The sequence below is a fragment of the Grampus griseus genome, assembly GCF_964374135.1.
Source record: "Grampus griseus genome assembly, chromosome: 6".
In the NCBI taxonomy this organism is placed as follows: domain Eukaryota; kingdom Metazoa; phylum Chordata; class Mammalia; order Artiodactyla; family Delphinidae; genus Grampus; species Grampus griseus.
Genome location: NC_139000.1, coordinates 33222856 through 33242585, shown reverse-complemented (window position 1 = coordinate 33242585; position 19730 = coordinate 33222856). Strand labels below are relative to the sequence as shown.

At 43.6% G+C, this 19730-nt stretch overlaps 1 protein-coding gene across 1 annotated transcript in view; it reads right to left on the bottom strand.

The window, feature by feature from the left end:
* Positions 1-19730, bottom strand: part of GABBR2 (gamma-aminobutyric acid type B receptor subunit 2) — a gene marked incomplete at both ends in the record, with an annotated part of 365749 nt that overhangs the window by 148338 nt on the left and 197681 nt on the right. Inside the window, one exon of the mRNA XM_082657435.1 lies at positions 10803-11003. Within this exon, the coding sequence (XP_082513561.1) occupies positions 10803-11003 (201 nt within the window). The remainder of the gene's footprint in view (positions 1-10802; positions 11004-19730) is intronic.

Sequence of the window (19730 nt, the reverse complement as noted above, 5' to 3'; positions counted from 1 at the left end):
CTTCCAAGGTGGGTTTCCTCTTCTTGTTATGGTGAGAGTCACAACTTTTAAGGATGCTTTGTTTCAATGCATCCTTGTTATTTTTCCATCTTTCACTATTTGGCTATATTTTTCTTTATTTTAAAAGGCAATTTAGGTCTATTTCAGGCTATTAAGTCAGCTATCGGCTATTTTTTTTGCAGTACGGGGGCCTCTCACTGTTGTGGCCTCTCCCGTTGCGGAGCACAGGCTCCGGACGCGCAGGCTCAGTGGCCATGGCTCACGGGCCCAGCCACTCCGCGGCATGTGGGATCTTCCCGGACCGGGGCACGAACCCGTGTCCCCTGCATCGGCAGGCGGACTCTCAACCACTGTGCCACCAGGGAAGCCCTGGCTATTTTAAAAGTATTAAAAATTTACTTGAATGTCTATTTATCTAATTAATTGTTTAAGCATAAAAGGAATGAGGCTCCTTTGACCTCTTCTCTCCCAGATTTTGCTGCTATGAGTCTTGCTCTGATGCAGGCAAAGGCATCCAAGGGCTGCTGGTAGTGTCTCTTTGAGTCCTGTTTGTTCAACCTGATGGTTACATTCAGATGACATTTCCAGACTTCTTCCCTATCCAGGATATGCCACTGGGGCATCCTTAAAGGTTTCTGTGACCCTCTTAAAGTTGGAGGGGGGAGTCAGACCTGAGGGGAACAGACACAGTGTGGTCTCATCAGGAGGTAAATGAGTGTGGTTTTTTAACTTCTTTGATATAGTTTATTGGTGATGTTTTTTGTGTGTAGACAGTAGAGGGGATCAAGATCAGACTGTTTATTCAATTTGACATTGGGACCAACACAAGCCCCTATATATTTTTTAATATGTACCACTTGTAAATCCCTATCTTTTCTATCTCATAAGACTGTTCTTCATCCAGGGGAAAGGGGGGTAGAGGACCCTGGCAATGTGGCTGTTTACCTCACTTCTGTGGGTAGAGTCCTTGGAGTGGGACACCAGTGTAGCTTAGCTCTGAAAGGTGACCTCATTTTGCAAGCACCACGTTGAAGTCATTGCTACCACACTATATCCCAGATCATTCATCACTGTTCCCAGGTGAAGCCGGCACTGATCTCCCTCAGGCAAAACAATGACAGCAGGAAGAAACACTCTCACAATTGTCTGAGCAAAAGTAATAGCTGTTCTTAAAGCAGGTCTCCAATTATTCAGGGCACAAGAATTTCTTCCACTGTAAAGCAGACACTGAAAACTGATTGATTACTCATTCTCTGAGGTCAAGTTTATCATGAGAAGCTAAAAGTTTCTGAGAAAATAACTTTATATAGAGAGTCCCAATTACTGACATGTTGTGTTCCACATATTTTTGAAAGGCAGTTGTTGGAACTTGGAACATAGTTTCATACAGAAACTATGTTATAAATAGTGGTTAGGTTCCCAGGCTAGCCCACATAAGCTTGCTACCCCACAGTATGACTAAACTTTATGGGTCTGTCATTCCAACAGAACCAAGTCGAGTCCTGCTTTCTAGGAGAGGTGAGGCTCACGGACAGAAAAGAGGAGAAAGGGGAAACATCTCCTTCCACGTCTCCAATTGCCACTCCCCAGACTGGAAAAACTGGCAGAGTCTCTCTCTAGCATCCCTTGTGGGATGCTGGAACCACAGTCTCATTTGGAAGGTACACTAGGGGACAGTCTAGTGGTTCTTTTACTCCAGTTTGTAGGTCAGTTTGTAGGTCACCCAGGATGCCAGGGCCCTACATTTTGTTTATTGTGTCTGTGGGATAACTTGGGCATCTGTATTTTTAAAAATCCTTTAAGATTTCAAAATACATAAATTGGTTACCACTGATTAAGTCCCTCTCACAATCTGATTCTTGGATTTTCTCAATAGCAACTTCCAGGTATTTGTTGAGCCTTTTCTGAGACTCCTCCAGCGCTGGGAAGGTCACTATGTCTTCAGGGAGAGTCTTCCACTTAAGGGATGCCTGATGTCTATGAGACTAGTCTTCTGGATACAGAGTTTACACCTATCTCCCTGTAACTTGCTATGTCTTCCTGTGGAGCCACAATGAACCTATCTGCTCCCTCTTAACCACAACAGCACCTCAAATTGCTGAAGTCAGTGACATGCTTACCCTGTCCCCAATATGCTATTCTTCACCTTTTAAGCAAAAGAGTCTCAGGTCAGACTTTTACTCTGACTATGATGAAATAAATTATGTCAGACAAAAGCTCTCATGAAGAACATTAAGGAAAGCAGCATAAAATACAAAAATAGCTATCCAAAGGTATGAGAAAGCAACCAGGACATCTAGGACTTGAGGAACCAAGATTCTGGAGAGAAGAGAAGTGTTTTGAGAAGAGTCCAACATTCTTTGCTGCTTCCTCTGGAAGCATTTGCTGATTTGTAAGTGGGAAGGTTAGTTGTAGGAATAGAAAACACTGGATCAGAGTTTTCAGCAGTCCCTCAGAGATGGGAAGACAAAAAACTATAGTTCAGGGTTATCAGGGTAGCAAGGCTTATAGGCAAAGGTCTCAGAGGAAGAGGAACTACAGAATACCAGTATGCAGACTGACATTTGCACTTGAAATATTCGGTGATAACTAAGCTGCATAAAGCAAGAGGCTGAGAAGCCAAGCAAAAAGTGGTGGCTAAGGGGTTAAGGAAGTAAGCAGATGTGTTTGGAGTTTCATGGCATTAGGAAGACAAAAATTGGAATCCAGGGCCAATCCAGTAAACACCCCAGGATTTGAGAATGCTGAAGGACAGACAGGAGTAAGGGCAAACCAAAATAGACCAGCCCTTGTGAAAACTAAAACCAAGCTTGGAATCATCTCAATTCTTTATTGGATAAAGTGATCTGCTCCTATTCTAACAGCTTGATTGAAGAGAAATAAATCTTCTCTGGAGAAAGTAATGCCAACTGTACTTCTTTAATTTTTCATAACCAATTTAATGAATTAAACTCACTAGGTATGCCAAGTGATAGGATCAAATTTAAAAAAAAAACAAGAAAAAAAGAAGGAAAGAAGGAAGAAAGAAAGGAAGGAAAGAAGAAAATAGGCAATAGAAGCAGACCCACAGGTGATCCATATCTTGAAGTTATTAGACATGGACTTTAACATAGCAGGTTTATATGTTCAAGAAAATAGATAAAAGATATAGAATATCACCAGAAAACTGGAAGCAATGAAAGAAAAAAAGAATAAAATGAAAATCCTAAAAAAATTAAAAAATACAACAACAAATGAAACTAAGAACTCAACAGATGGATGAAGCAGCATATTAGACACAGCAGAAAGTAGGTTAGTGAACTGGAAGAAAGGTTAGTAGTAAATATTCAGACTGAGGCACAGGGAGGAAAAAAGGATAGAAAACAGGAAATGAACATAAGAGATATATGGAATGTGTTGAAAAGGTATAGCACATGTATAACTGGTGTCCTAAAATGTGAGGAAAGAGAGGATAGGTAGAAGCAATATTTAAGAGATATTTTCCTAGAATTTCCCCAAATACATATCAATCCACTGATGCATGAAGTTCCATAAAGCTTAAACTCCAATCAAGATAAACCCAGGGGCTTCCCTGGTGGCGCAGTGGTTGGGAGTCTGCCTGCCGATGCAGGGGACGCGGGTTCGTGCCCCAGTCTGGGAGGATCCCGTGTGCCGTGGAGCGGCTGGGCCCATGAGCCATGGCCGCTGAGCCTGCACGTCCAGAGCCTGTGCTCCGCAACGGGAGAGGCCACAACAGTGAGAGGCCTGTGTACCACAAAAGAAAAAAAAAAAAAAAAGCAGTTAGAGAAAAAAAAAAAAGGATGCATGATCTTCAAAATAGCAACAATAAGGCTGATGGCTGATTTAACAGAAACAATGGACGCCAGAAGACAATGAAATGACATCTGAAAGTGCTAAAAGAAAATAACAAACCATCTAGAATTCTACACCTAGTTAATATATCTCTCAATCTTAAAGATGAAAGAAAATTTTAGACAATCAGAAACTGAGAGAATATGTCTCCAGCAAACCCACAGTAAAAGCAAGACCAAGAGGAGTTCTTCAGGCAGAAGGACAGTGATCATAAACAGAACAGAAATGAAGGGAGGAATGAAAAGTAATGGGAAGTGTAAATATGTGAGTAGATCTAAAATGGAACATGACATCAGGTTCAAGGCACCCAAGAAAATCTCAGAGAAGAAGAGGGACTTAACACTACCACCCATCAGGTCTTATAAAACTTCAATTATTAAGGCAGTGTGGTATTGGTTAAAGGGTAGCCAAATAGAACAATTGAAGAGAACAGAAAGTCCAGAAACAGATCCACACTATATATACTCATTTAATTTATGATAAAGATGATACTATAGCATGGGGGGGTAAGGAGGATTTTCAATAAATGGTTCTGAATCAATTGGCTATCCATACGGAAAAAATTAATCTTGATCTTACCTTAGACCTTACATAAAATCAATTTCACGTGAATTCTATATCTAAAAGTGAAAGGTAAAACAAACTTCTAAAAGACAAGATAGAAAAATATCTTTATGAGCTTGGGTGGGCAAAGATGCTTAAACAGGACACAAAAGATATAAGTAATACATATAACTGTCGAAGAATTCATATCCAGAATACAAAAAGAACTTCTACAAATCAATGAGAAACAGGCAGAGAATCCAAGTGGAAAAAATGGGCAAAAGACTTGAATAGGCAGTTTATAAAAGAGGATATCAAAATGGTCAATAACGATATGAAAAGATCGACAACTTCATTAGTCATCAAGGAAATGTAAATTAAAACAAAAATGAGATACCACTACTCGCCCACTATATTGGCTAAAATTAAAAAGCTAACAATGCCAAATGTTGGTGAGCATGTGAACCAACTGGAACTCTCAATCACTGCCGGTGGGTGTGTAAATTGGTATAACCACTTTGGAAATCTGTTTGGTGGTGGCTACTAAAGCTGAACATATGTATTCCCTATGACTCAGAAATACCACCCCAAGCATGCATCCAATAGTAATGTGCACATATATTCACTGAAATACATCAAATACCTATAAATAAATCAAATAAAATACATGCAAGAGTTCCACACAAAAAATTACAAAACATTTCTGAGAGAAATTGAATGGATGGGAAGACCCTATATTACAAAGACGTCAGTTTTTCCTAAATCAGTCTATAGATTCAGTAAAATCCCAACAACAAACCAGAGCATATTTGTGTGTATAAACTGACTCACTACTCCTTTCTCCTGCCCATAAGGCTACTGCGCTGATGGAGGAAGAGAACTACAATTTGTTGAGCATCTATTGTGTGCTTGGCACTCGGCAAGATATTTTCCTCTGTATTACCTCATTTAATCCTTCTAAATCTGTAAAAGAGATATCATTACTCCAGTATAATGAGAAACAATTTCAGAAAGGCCAAATGACTAGCCCAATGTCACTGCATCACTATTGATTAGGTTCAGTTGAATAAAACAGAAAAAAAATTATCACTGACTTAAATGAGATAGTTTCTTTCTTTCTCACGGAAAAGATGTTCATGGGTAGGTGGTGCAGGGTTGCTATGGCAACTCCACAGTGTAACCAGGGACCCAGGCTCTTATCTTTATGCTCTGCTATCTTAGAATAAAGTTTCCTTCTCAAGGTCACCTCTTGATCCAAAATAGTTGCTATAACTCCAGCCATCCCATCCATATTCCAGCCAACACAAAGGAGAAGGAAAAAGAAAGGCAAGCTCTCCCCTTAAAGGAGATTTTACAAGTCTTGTATAATACCTCTACTTAAATCTCATTGGCTAGACTTAGAATCCTGGCTGTATCTAGCTACATGGAGGCTGGGAAATGTACATTTTCAGATGGGCGGCAACATACCCAGTTAAAAACAAGAGTTATGTTACTGAGGGGGAAGAGGGGCTATGGATGTTGCATGAACAACTATCTGTCTTCCAGAGTCACTCAGTTGGGAAATGGTGGGGCCAAGATTCACATCTAACCAGTGCCAAAAGGCCACCACACGCTTCTTCCCAAGCCCATATTCCTTTGCCGCACCGCCTGTCTCCCAGGGATGTGGTACTTAGGGAAGCAGAAGGGAACAGGAGCTTTGTGGGGAAGGTATGGGCAGAGGCAGCAGCACTGTAAAGCTCGACTACCTGGGGAGCACCTCTACTTTTCCATGGCACCTTCCCTTCCTCCTCTCTAGAGAGCCCAGAGCTTCCCTAAAATCCCCAGGTTCTTTGTTATGGCGCTCTGATGGCAGTGACAGTGAGATGGGTGCAGCTTTTCCCAGGTCATTGCTCTAAGTTGAGGACTCACTAGATTTCTGTTTCCTCTTGTTCTGCTGTGTTGGATAAATAGTTGTGGGTGGTCACAGAAGCTTCTTGCCGGAAAACATTACAAAACTCTTCCAAAGAATGAGCCTGTGTCTTTGATGGAGGGTTGGGGCCCACTTCTGAGATTCCCACTGATTCCACGGTTCTGTGAACTTTTCCATCTGGTGCCTTGGCCCAACTCTGTGTGTCTCAGCAGGAGAATGGTAACAGGAAGAATGTCCTTATTAGAGAGGCTGAGCCATCACTGGAATTTTACACCAGAACTGTAAATGCTCACAGTGGAAACAAACCCAGTGGGACGCTGAAAAGTGAAAGCTGACACTGGAAATCACCAATGTCAACAGAGTCACTTTGGGGAAATAGAGTGGTGATGCGGAAGTTTAACAAGGAGAAAGAGGCTTTAGGGCCAAAGCAAGTATCCAGAGGCTGTTTACGTGAGGTTCTGAAAGACTGAGCTCTGAATGTACTCGAGGAAGCCCAAATGTCTGCACTTGTCCCATCACTGGAAATTCCAATGGGAAGGGACTGATGAACATGCTCGGGAGGGAGACCATGACCTTGTTATTCCTCCTACCAGAAATCTCCTGGGTGCCCATGAGCAAGCTGGGGACAGCTTGGCACCAGAGACAGGCATATGGAAGAGGCAACCACGGAGAATGCATTTCAAGAGGGGCCACTGTTGCACCTGATTATGTGACTTTATCAGGAGTTACCTTTGTCCTGGGGGTTCCAGGGTTTAACATTATAACCATATCACACAGCTTGCTGTAATAACTCAATACCATACTTACAGAGAATTTTACTGTGAAAGGACGCCAGGAGTTATATGGTCCAAATCTCTCATTTTCAGTTGAGGAAACTGAGGCCCAGGGATGGTGACTGTCTAGCTGAGGTGGCAGATTAATTGGTGACAATGCCAGGATTTGTACTAGATCTCCTGATTACCAGACCCATACTGTCCTGTTCTGCCACTTACTAACGGGCCCGCTAAGAAATCACAGAAAGGGCTGATTTGGATGTGCTCTGCTCCTAAGCATGTCACATGTCTAGAGGGAGAGCATGGTAGAGGGGAAGGGGCAGTGAGTGGGGACTTAGCAGTCCTGGCTTCCACTCCTGGATCTGTCCCTGACCTGCTGGGTGACTGTATCAGTTTCCTGGGGTGGCCATAACAAACTTCCACAAACTGGGTGGTCTAAAACAACAGAAATTTATTTGCTCCTAGTTCTGGAGGCCAGGAAGACCAAAACTAAGGTGCTGGCAGGGCTGGTTCCCTCTGTAAGCTCCAAGGGGAATCTGTTACCGTGCCTTTCTTCTAGCTGCTGGTGGCTGCCAGCAATCCTTGGCGTGCCTTGTCTTGTAGACGCATCACTCCGATCTCTGCCTCCGTCTTCACGTGATCTTCCCCAAGTGGCAAAACTCCCTCTGCCTTTTTCTTATAAGGACACTTGTCATTGGATTTAGGGTTTACCCAGGTAGTCCAGGATAATCTCATCTCAAGATTCTTAAATTAATTACATCCACAAAGACCCTTTTTCCAAATAAGGTCACATTCACAGGTTCTAAGTGTTAGGGCCTGGACATATCTTTTTAGGGGCCACTTTTCAACCCACCACAAGGATCCTGGGTATGCCCTTCCGCTTTCTGCTCCTCAGCTTTCCTGTGTGTAAACAGTGAAGATGGCAAGAGTCCACTGACTTGCTTCTATACGTGTTTGCTTGTCTTCATGGATACTGATGGACCCCAGAATACAGGCATCGACCCAGCAGCCTGTGCCATGCTGACACGGTCCCCAGCAGTCACATACCCCGCAAAATCAAATTCAAGAACTATTTCATGACTTTCTACAACTTCCTTTAGCCATACATTCTTGAAGATTGGTTGACGAAGTTGGCTTGTGGTCAGACCACAAATACGAATGCCTTATCAACTCTGGGCCCTACACCCTGGGGAGAGAGCACTCAACAAGAGGAAGTGCAGAGCATGGGCTGAGCATGGGAAGGGGCTTGATGAACACAACCTGTGCAGGGCAAGGACCAGGGGGAGGTGAGTGAGGCCCTCCCTTCAGGGGCAAAATGGAAGAAGGAGCCAAAACCCTCAGTAATCAAGATTAAAAAATCAAAACTAACGCAAAAAAAAAAAAAAAGAATCCACGATGAGCAAAATTTTAAATAAAGACAAGATGTGTTCTTGTAATTATGTGACTCAAATCAGTTCACCCTAATCTTGGTTTGTGGATCTTGTCTTTATTTAAAATTTTGATATTTTGTTCATCATGGATTTTTCCATTGAGGTCTTTGGCACCCCCTTAAATTTTGCCCTTAGTCCTGGCCCTGGAACTGTTAAGTTACAACTGGAGGGATGGGCCCTATAGGGACAAGGGATGGGGACCAGTGGGGAAAATTAGGGAACAAGTAGCGATTCCTGTGCTACTGGAAGGATCTGAGAGTCTGATGAGAGAGGCTGGTCTACATGACCTCTAGGAGAGTCCTCAACCCTCTGAGTCCAAGAGGCAAAGAGTTTCAGATTTCCCCGTGTAACTTCAATTATCTTTTGACCTCGAGATAATATAAGAAATGCTGCCTCTTGTCTCAAAGACTGTGGGACAGGGACTAGGTCGCCTGGAATTTCAGAAGCTGCCCCAAGCTGGGAGTCTGCCTGGCTCTGCTCTGATGGCACTGCTCCATCCTGGGAGGCCCAGGAGTGGGTGGCCCACACTGTGAGATGAAATGAACAGTCCCAGGAATAGCCCCAAGGTGTCCATTCATGGGTACAGTGATATGGGGGTGAGGTCAGCCTCCTCACCAGGCCCAAATTTAAAAATTTAAAATTAAAAAGGAAAGTCAGTGACCTGGGAGATGTTATCAAGTCAAAACATTTACTCTGAAAAAACACTGCAAAAAATGATCTTCCCAAAATGCATTCCTGTGCACATGCTCACATCTGTGCATGGCTCGCCCACCCCGGGCAGCATTCACGCTCCTTGGAACGACATTTGAGGCCCTTGGGGCGTCTCATGGCCCTTACCCCCACTTAGCTTCACAGATCTCATGTGTAATCATTTACATCTTTGGTCTTCCTTAAGTCTCTCATTTTAATTATTATACTGTCTGCCTGTACAGAATTTTAGTTTTTGTATTTTCCTCAAACTTTATACTATTTTTAAAGTTTAGGGTATCCCTGGACCCAAGTATCTTCTAATAAACTGTAAACTTCAACAACTTTAAAAATAATACCTACCGAAATAAAAATGAGTTGTTTCTTCTCATTAGTCAGCATCTCCAAAAACTTCATATTGTCATTGATTTTGGTATGAAAATATTTCTTTCACCATTTTCTACCCAAAGTGTTTTTCCAGGATCTCTCAGGTGTCACGTGATCTACAGAGCTGCTTATAAAATGTGTCCTAATGATTTGCCCTTTTTGGACAAATCAATAAATCATTCTTGTAGGGTTGGCTCTGACTGAGATTAAATAATGGATAAAAATAATATATATATTTTTTACTTTACTATGAAGTTGATCCTTTAAATGAAGTTGAAGGTTGGCAGAGAATTTAAAAATCTGAGATCAGAGGAGACAGAAAAGAATCATGTGCTCTGCTGTACTGAACTTTGGCTGGTGGTTAGAATTGAGAGATGGATGTTGCCATCTTCACTGGGACTGTCACCACCTGATTCTTGATAATGCTTTCACTGATAGAGAATAGTGTACTTTGGAAATACTTTTACATGCGCCATACTACCTGTTCTTTCACAGCCCTATGAGATAAGCAGGCCAGGGGTTAGTCATCCCTAGTGGGAACATCCCTAGTGGAGGCCTGAGGACCTAAGCACCCTGCCAAGGTCCTCCTCCTAGTTATGACAGCACAAGATGTCAGGTGCCATGCCAGTCACATTGCACAATCTGCCATTCAGCCCACCTTTTGACCCCGGAGGAAGATATTTTCACCACCACTCTACAGATGAAGAAACAGCGGCTCAGAGAACTCAAGCTCAAGGTCACACAGCTGGTAAGTGGCAAAACTGGGGTTTGGACCAATCTTTCTGGTCTTTAGTACATGTTTCCCCAAGTCTACTTGTGGGGTCGTTCGTCTCCTCCAGGCTGACAGGAGCATCAGTGAGACTGAGAAATGACATTCCAGGTCAGAGGGGCACAGGATGAAATGGTGGCCTCATCTGAAAGTCAGTGCCTGCAGTTGGTCCCATACTAGTCACGACTCCACCCCTTACGCATACACTATGTTACGTGCTTACAAAGCACCCTTACCTCATTTGATTCCCACAATTCCCTAGAAGGCCATGCAGTAGCGAGCTGGATATCCTCATTTAACAGATAAGCGAGGCTCAGAGAGGTCACATGCTTTGCTCAAAATCACACAGCAAAGGCCAGAACAAGATCTAGGTGCTTTTTGCCAACATCATTGGACAGCATGATTAAAGGTGATGGGCTTGGGGGCTGAAATGAGCTGGCCAAGGCACCAACCTTTCCTGAGATGGTCTTGATCTGCTTGGAGCTCAGAGGCTCGAAGTCCACGCCGATGTAGCCCTCCATGGCAGCAAGCAGATTCTTCCGGAGACAACGGGATGAGTTGGCTTCTGTGTGCACCTGCTCCCACCAGGAAGGCTCATACCAGCCCGGGATGATCCATTGGTATTTGCTACCGTACATATTCTCCTCATATGCCTGCAACAGATGGGTTGACCATGAAGGCACCAAGAGACAAACATTTGTTCAAAGCTTTGTACCCTGTGGGAAAGGTGGAGGGGACTCAGGGTTCCTCGTACTAGAGGATTTGTTAATTTTTCTATTACTTGCTTGGTCTCCTCCTCATTATCTCTCAAGGGATATAAGGTAGTTTATAGGAAACATGTATATTAAAATAATAAAACACTGAATAAAATAAAAACATAAGTGCCTGGGAAAATATAGATTATAATATGCTTATTGGAGGTAAAGGGAACAGAACGTAGACAAGTCCACCAAAGGTTCCAACACTATAGATATAAGCTACATATTTCACCACAAACTTCCTGGCAGCCCAAGAGAAAAGGGCAACAATATTAATTGCATAGCTCTTATTTTCAGTAAGGAGAAAACATACTAGTTCTTCAGGGACACAAAATGTTTTCTAGGCTTTAATCCCTAAACAAAATGCCTCATATGGAGGTCACTGTCAAATTAGCTAGCATGGTATCAACACCACCCCTACAACAAACAGATTTCATAAGGCTATTTTTGTATAGATCTTTACTAAAAGCTGAGATCATAACCTTAAAATATAATCCAGGGCGGAGCAATTTTGCAAGGGGCCAAGAAAATTTAATGTAAGCATACAACTTATATAAGATGTCACTTGGCAAACTGAACATCTCTCTAAATCTTTACCCAAAGCATGGTGTACATAAATCCAGATCCTAAAAAAAAAGTCCCTTATATTTATATACTTTACACGCATCTTTTTTGTCATTCATGTCCACCCTTTGAGATGGTCTAGGCAGAGTTTATTATCCTCATTTTAGAGATGAGGAAACTGGAAACCAGAGAGGGAAAGTCACTTTTCCAAGGTCCACAGTCTGGAACCTAGGTCTGCCTACTCTTACGCTGCAAAGCCACACTGCCTGCCTCCCATTTAAACAAAAAGTTGTCAGACTGTTCTAATATACCCCCATTTGGCTTTAATTCTTACTGTGATGATTTTTTTATCTGGAAAAGCATGCTTTTTGATAGCTTAGATGCACCCAGAAAATCCCAATTTGTAGGTATGTCACATTCCATCAGAGTTGGGTCCAGAATGGAGTAGAGCTCACATTCCTATCAGTAATCAAAACACCCAGAAGTGACTACAGAGAGCAGTGGTGTATGTAAATGCTCTCTGCGCACTGTGATGAACTGTATACATTAAAACATGTGAACCTTAAACGATCCAGCTATTTGTTCCTAGGGAGCCACCTATGTTAGGAGGACACGTTGGGAAACAATTCATGTCACACTCCTTTATGTTCCTTGGCTTAGAACAGAGACAGCATAGAGGCCAGGAGGGTGTGGAGAAAGAAGCCTGCAACATTGCTCTGGATGCCAGGGACATTTTGGCTGCCCTCCACTTAGGCTCCAGCATGCTAATCGACGGTCTGCCCAGAAAGGGTGGGCCAGAGCCCTTTATATTTGTGTATATTAGAGAATAGTTACTGTTGAGTCTAAGAGTTAGAGGTGTGTTCCCTTCATTCCTACATCTGAGGAGGCAACTCTTCTAAGACTCTCTCAACACCTGAAAAAGCCCAGCCTGCAGTGTGGAGCATCTCACTGGGGTAAGTGTGAATTAGAATATTTGTTCCTTAGCTTAAGCTCAGATTCCATCTCTATGGCCTCTGTCCATTGATTCAGTGAAGCCACCGGAGATTAAACTGAAATTGTTTCATAAGAGAGCCCTTCAACTATCTCAAGGTAATGATCACATCACCTCTTCTCTAGACTCCTCTAATGATATGGGACTTTCACCTCCCTCATTCTAGACACTGTATTTCTCATAATGCAGCCTCAGATCATAGTCATTTTTTCCAGCAACTACATTGTAATGCTGCCCCAATCAAAACTGTTGTAGAAAAAACACAGAGAGCCCTAATATTACAATTATATAACAAAACCCCAGTTCAACAAAACTGGCTGGGGGCTAGACCTTTGAACAAAAGCGTCATCCCAATGACCCCAGGTCATTTAATCAATGGCAGAACCTGTGAGACTTCACAACTCTCATCTTTCACTGGCAGGGAGGAACTCACATATATTGAGCCCCTATTATGTGCTAGGCCATTTATATACATTATCTTATTTTATTCTCACAACAACCCTATGAGTTATGTGCTATTATCTCTATCTTATAGATGAAGACATTGAGGCTCAGAGATTGAGGAATTTGCTCAAACACATTCAGCTAAGTCAAGAGGACAAGATTCAAAGCCTGTTTTTTTAAGTTTCTCTCTTTTCTTAGCAAAACAAACAAAGTAAAACTTTCTGGAAGCTTTCTCAGTCTTAAAAGGTTGAGGCAAGGTAGCGCCACTTATTACGAATGTATGGTAAGTAAGCGTCAACAGATACTTAGTGAGGACATGAGGAGGTCTTCTGATCAGATGCAAAGGCAGATTTGCATTATTCTCTGAGACCAAAGACTGTGTGATAATTTAGAGGCAGCATGGAGCAGGAAGTCAGGAGCCTCCCAGTGATCTGCTGTGATAGCTGTCTGACCTGCCATTGTTCTGTTAGGTGTTCCTTGTGAGTGAATTTTCCAGAAAACAGAAGTTCAGTCCATTTGAATGACAACACATTTTGTTTACAATATTAGTCAATTTTGATGAAGATAAAATTTTTTCTACTGATTTTTTTGAAAAAAAAAAGAAAAAAGACTATAGTCAAGTGGCACTAGATTCTCTGCCACATACCAGCTGGGTAACTCTGGCACACAACTCCTTGGACCTTGCTTTTCTCATCTATAGCCTGTGGAAAGCAAAGCCCATCTCACTGGGTTGGTGTAGGAATTAAATGAGGTAATATATGAACAAAAAAACAACCTAATCAAAAAATGGGCAGAAGATCTAAATAGACATTTCTGCAAAGAAGACATACAGCTGGCCAATAGACACATGAAAAGATGCTCAACATCGCTAATTATTAGAGAAATGAAAATCAAAATTACAGTGAGATATCACTTCACACTGGTTAGAATGGCCATCATTAAAAAGTCTAGAAATAGGGCTTCCCTGGTGGCGCAGTGGTTGAGAGTCCACCTGCCGATGCAGGGGACGCGGGTTCATGCCCCGGTCCGGGAAGATCCCACATGCCACGGAGCAGCTGGGCCCGTGAGCCATGGCCGGTGAGCCTGCGCGTCCGGAGCCTGTGCTCCACAATGGGAGAGGCCACAACAGTGAGAGGCCCACGTACCGCAAAAAAAAAAAAAAAAAAAAAGTCTAGAAATAATAAATGCTGGAGAGGGTGTGGAGAAAATGGAACCCTCCTACACTGTTGGTGGGAATGTAAATTGGTGCAGCCACTATGGAAAACAGTATGGAGGTTCCTTAAGAAACTAAAAATAGAGTTGCCATATGATCCTGCAATCCCACTCCTGGGCATATATCTGGAGAAAAATCTAATTCGAAAAGATACATGCATCCCTATGTTCACAGCAGCACTATTTACAATAGCCAAGACATGGAAGCAACCTAAATGTCCATCGACAGATGAATGGATAAAGAAGAAGTGATACATATATACAGTGGAATACTGCTCAGCCATAAAAAAGAATGAAATAATGCCATTTGCAGCAACATGGATGGACCTAGAGATTATCATACTAAGTGAAATAAGTCAGACAAAGACAAATACTATGATATCATTTATATGTGGAATCTGAAACATGACACAAATGAACTTATTTACAAAACAGAAACAGACTCACAGACATAGAAAATAAACTTATGGTGTCCAAAGGGGAAAGGGGGGGAGGGATAAATTAGGAGTTTGGGATTAGAAGATATCAATTACTATATATAAAATAGATAAACAACAAGATCCTACTGTATGGCACAGGGAACTATATTCAATATCCTGTAATAAACCACAATGGAAAAGAATATGAAAAAGAATATATATCTGAATCACTTTTCTGTACACCAGAAAGTAACACAAGTTTGTAAATCAACTATACTTCAATAAAAAAGAAATAATAAATGAGGTAATATGTGTACCATGCCTGGCCAACACTACGTGCGGGAACATTGTGGCTGCTCCTTCTCATGCCACTCTCTTTTCCAGAACTCATGGCTTTATTCTGAAAATTAACCACTCCTATGGGCCATGCACAGTGATACTTTTGGGCATGGCCCAAACACCAAATGGCCCCAGACTATTGTTCTTGGAGTTTCTGATCTACTTTTTTTTTTTTTTTTTTTGGTACGTGGGCCTCTCACTATTGTGGCCTCTCCCGCTGCAGAGCACAGGCTCCGGACGCACAGGCTCAGTGGCCATGGCTCACGGGCCCAGCTGCTCCGCGGCATGTGGGATCTTCCCGGACCGCGGCATGAACCCGTGTCCCCTGCATCGGCAGGCGGACTCTCAACCACTGCGCCACCAGGGAAGCCCTCTGATCTACTTTTGATGGCTTTGTCTCCTTTCTAGTTGTCAGGTCTAGGCTGTCACTTTCACTGTCATGAAATCCCTCTCCTTACTCTGAATTTGCTGCTTTTAAACTGCTATGGAAAGCAGGGAGTGTTAAACATACGTGCCGAAAAAAGTACACAGCACAGGCTTTGAGTGAGGGTCTAAAAGGCTCTCCTACAAGGGAGGTAGACTGGGCTTAAATATAGCATACAGTGTCTAAAGCAACTGCAGAGAGGCCTCTGGGCCTCCATTCTGGTATTCTCACGTTCAGAAGGGCTGAGATTGTTGGACATGTGAGCCTTAAGAAGCTGCTGGTATCTTTGTCTGTCTCCTTTGCCAAATAGGGAGTTCCTGGAGGGTGGTGTCTGCTCTTTCCAGGATCCCCAGTGCTTAGCACAGTGCCTGGTGTAAGAGGGCACCCAATAAATGGTTGTAGAGTGACTGACTGAACACATTTTCAGTTTACTTGGTCACCTTGGTTTTCATTGTTTTTGTCTCTAGTAGGAATGTGGTCTCAGGACCTGTGGCCACCAAATGGGCCCTACCAGGTGATGATGGGCAGTCTTGAGCTCATGTTCTTCAGTCCCATGAACGACTTTGTTCTCATTAGCTGCAGACAGGTAGCCATGATGTAATTTAAAAATCCAATTTCCTCTTTTTATTGTTTCCTTTTGCCTCCTCACTTCCTCAGGCAAGAAGGATATTTCCCTTTTATAGGCATTTCATAACCATAATAGTAATAAATCTCCACATCAGTAAAGCAGTTAACAGTTGGGATCACAGTCACCCTTCGGTGGCCTTGTTTAAGCCTCTCGACAATCCTATGAGGCCAATAAGACAGGGGTTGTCGCTTCCATTTTAGAGGTGAGGCAGCCGGTGGCTGGAGTTGTAAAGTGGCCTGCTTGAGGTCACACAGCTGGCAGAACTAAAACCAGAACCCAGGTCAGAGTGCTTGAGAATTTAGAATAGACCACCAAGGAGGGAGGAGAAGACAAAAGCGACAGGCCACGCTCGTCCTTTGCTGGAACTGAAATGAACATTTTGCCACAGGGCTATAAATAGTCCTTGCATTTGCTAGAGACTACTCTCCCCTTGGGTGGCAGGTCCAATCTCAAGAACACGCAGGGGCTTCCCTGGTGGCGCAGTGGCTGAGAGTCTGCCTGCCGATGCAGGGGACAGGGGTTCGTGCCCCTGTCCGGGAAGATCCCACATGCCGCGGAGCGGCTGGGCCCGTGAGCCATGGCCGCTGAGCCTGCGCGTCCAGAGCCTGTGCTCCGCAACGGGAGAGGCCACAACAGTGAGAGGCCCACGTACTGCGAAAAAACCAAAACCAAAACCAAAACCAAAAAGAACATGCAGCAACACGCTGCAAAGTTTGCACTGCAGCATTTGGATGGCAAAGATGCGGTTGTCTCCATCCCATTGTGCTCTGACCCTGACATGGGTGGAGAGGTTCTCTCCCAGGGTCTCTGCTCCGAGCAGCCCCTCCCTCCATCACACACCAGAGTTTTGATTCAGTGTGAGGACACTGAGAAGACTCTCCTCAGGACCTTCCAGGCCTGCCAGAAGAACTCCTTCCTAACCAGGTAAGACTGACAGTCCTGACAGGCAGATCCATCTGATGGTCTGACACACGGAATAAACCCCCAACCAAAAACTTCTGAGAAACCACTCAGTGAATAAAGCAGCCAGCAAAGACTCTAAGAAAAAGTCCATCTGAAGATACCCAAAGTCCAAGAGGAAGAAGAAAGTGGGATGAAGAGTTGGGATGATGTCCCGTGCTGTGTAGAAGGCAAGCAGCCTGGGGCTTTGGGTCAAGAGGAAGACAGCCATGCCGTCTGTTCTGAAATAGAAACCATGCTGCTGGAAATGCCACTCAGAAAATAACCACAGTGCACAGCATGGAGGGAAATCACAGCCACGCCTCAGCTTAGGGTTTGGCTCAAATCAGAACAGGAGGGGACTTCCCTGGTGGTCCAGTGGGTAAGACTCTGTGCTCCCAATGCAGGGGGCCCAGGTTTGACTGCTGGTTGGGGAACTAGATCCCGGATGCATGCCGCACCTAAGAAGTCCACATGCCACAACTAAGAGCCTGCATGCTGCAACTAAAAGAAGATCCCTCCTGCTGCAACTAAAAGATCCTGCGTGCTGCAACTAAGACCCAGTGAAGCCAAGATAAATAAAGAAATAAATACTAAAAACAAATGAAAAAAATAGGAGGTCTGTCTGCATTTTGTGCAAACAGGAGATGGCCAGTGCTCAGTGTGGCAACTTCACAGATCATTTTTATTAATTTACTTTTCCTCAATTGATCGACAATCATCCACCATGTGCCAGCTATTTGCAAGGTCTTGGGGATATGTAGGGGGCTTCCCTGGTGGCGCAGTGGTTGAGAATCTGCCTGCTAATGCAGGGGACACAGGTTCGAGCCCTGGTCTGGGAGGATCCCACATGCCGCGGAGCAACTAGGCCTGTGAGCCACAACTACTGAGCCTGCGCGTCTGGAGCCTGTGCTCTGCAACAAGAGAGGCCGCAATAGTGAGAGGCCCGCACACCACGATGAAGAGTGGCCCCGGCTTGCCACAACTAGAGAAAGCCCTCGCACAGAAACGAAGGCCCAACACAGCCAAAAATCAATAAATAAACAAATTTGGGTTTTTTTTAAAAAAAAAAAAAAAACCAAAAAACCCAGCTTCTTCTCTAAAAAGTTATGTCTTCTAATTGGAGCATTATTTTCCTTTTCTAAATGGGCCATTTCTGGACCTTAGATGGTAACATGCAAAGTATTATGACTTTTGAAATAAAATGTATTAAATCAATTTGCTCCATTTTTTTTCAATTTTTCTCATGTTCCTCCTTAGATTTTCATATGGAAATACTCCTTAATTACCCTTAACTGAGACACAGGATGCTTAACACAATCTAGGAAAGTCCATCAGTTAGTAAATTCATCAGCCCAATGGTGGTCCATTCCATCCTCAGAGACCTTACATAAACAAATAAAAAAAGGTTGCTGACATTTGCTGAGGGCTCACTGTACGTCAGCCACTATGCAAGGTGTTTTTGCTCATTTAAGCTCCACAACAATCCTATGAGACAGGTGTTATTATTATCCTCACTTTACAGATGAGAAAACTGAGGTTCAGAAAGTGTCAACAAGCCCAAATTCAGTTACTAAGCTGCAGACCACTAGTTCAAGCCCAAGCAGACTGACTCCTGAGCACTAAGCTTCAGGCAGCGTCCCCTGAAATGTCAGCCTATAGCTTCTCCTTCCTCCCTGCTATTTTGAAAGGTGATCAGGCGGTTCCCACTTTGCTCCTGGGCCTTCATGAGGAAATATCCCTGGGTGACTATGGTTTCCGGTCGCTGCTCTCTCCTTACTCCTGGGCTCTTTTCAGTTTCTGCATCTCTCCTGAAATGGGGCACCAGGAGCTGAGCAGGATACCCCAGGTGGGGTCTCTCCAGCAGAGAGCAGAGGGACGACCCGCCCTAGTTGTGGACGTGCAGCCTGAGGTCACCTCGGCTCCCTGGAAGCTGTGCTCACACTGGTTACTCACGGTAACCTTGAGGTCAACTGAGACTCCAAAGTCTCTTTTGTTCTAAACGCACAGTACTCCTCAGCTATACCTCTATCATCTTGGACATAGGCAGCCCAATTTGTTCTAATATAACCTTATATTGGGACTATTAGATTTAGTCTTCCTGGATTCAATTAAACATTCCAGCTTGTTAAGGTTCTTTACACCCTGGCTATCTTCCAACATATTTCACAACTTCTAAAATTCCTATACGCCTATTTTTACAATCTCATCCAAGTTACTGAAAAAAGGTCAAAGAAAACAGAGGCCTGTGGCCCATCACTAGAGACCGCACCTAGAATAACCTCAGTCTAAGAGGAGGAGCTTATTGGGTAGACAATTCATGTAACTAGGCTCTCATTCTGTTGATTTCTCTCCTGACCCTGAGGTGGAGGAGGGTGAGCCAGGGCATCAGAATGGAAAGACATAGTCCCTGTGTTAGAACTCTTACATATGCTCAGGTTAGAATATCATGTGGAGAGGGCTTCCCTGGTGGCGCAGTGGTTGAGAGTCCACCTGCTGATGCAGCAGACACGGGTTCGTGCCCCGGTCCGGGAAGATCCCACATGCCGCGGAGTGGCTAGGCCTGTGAGCCATGGCCACTGAGCCTGCGCGTCCGGAGCCTGTGCTCTGCAATGGGAGAGGCCACAACAGTGAGAGGCCCACGTACCACAAAAAAAAAAAA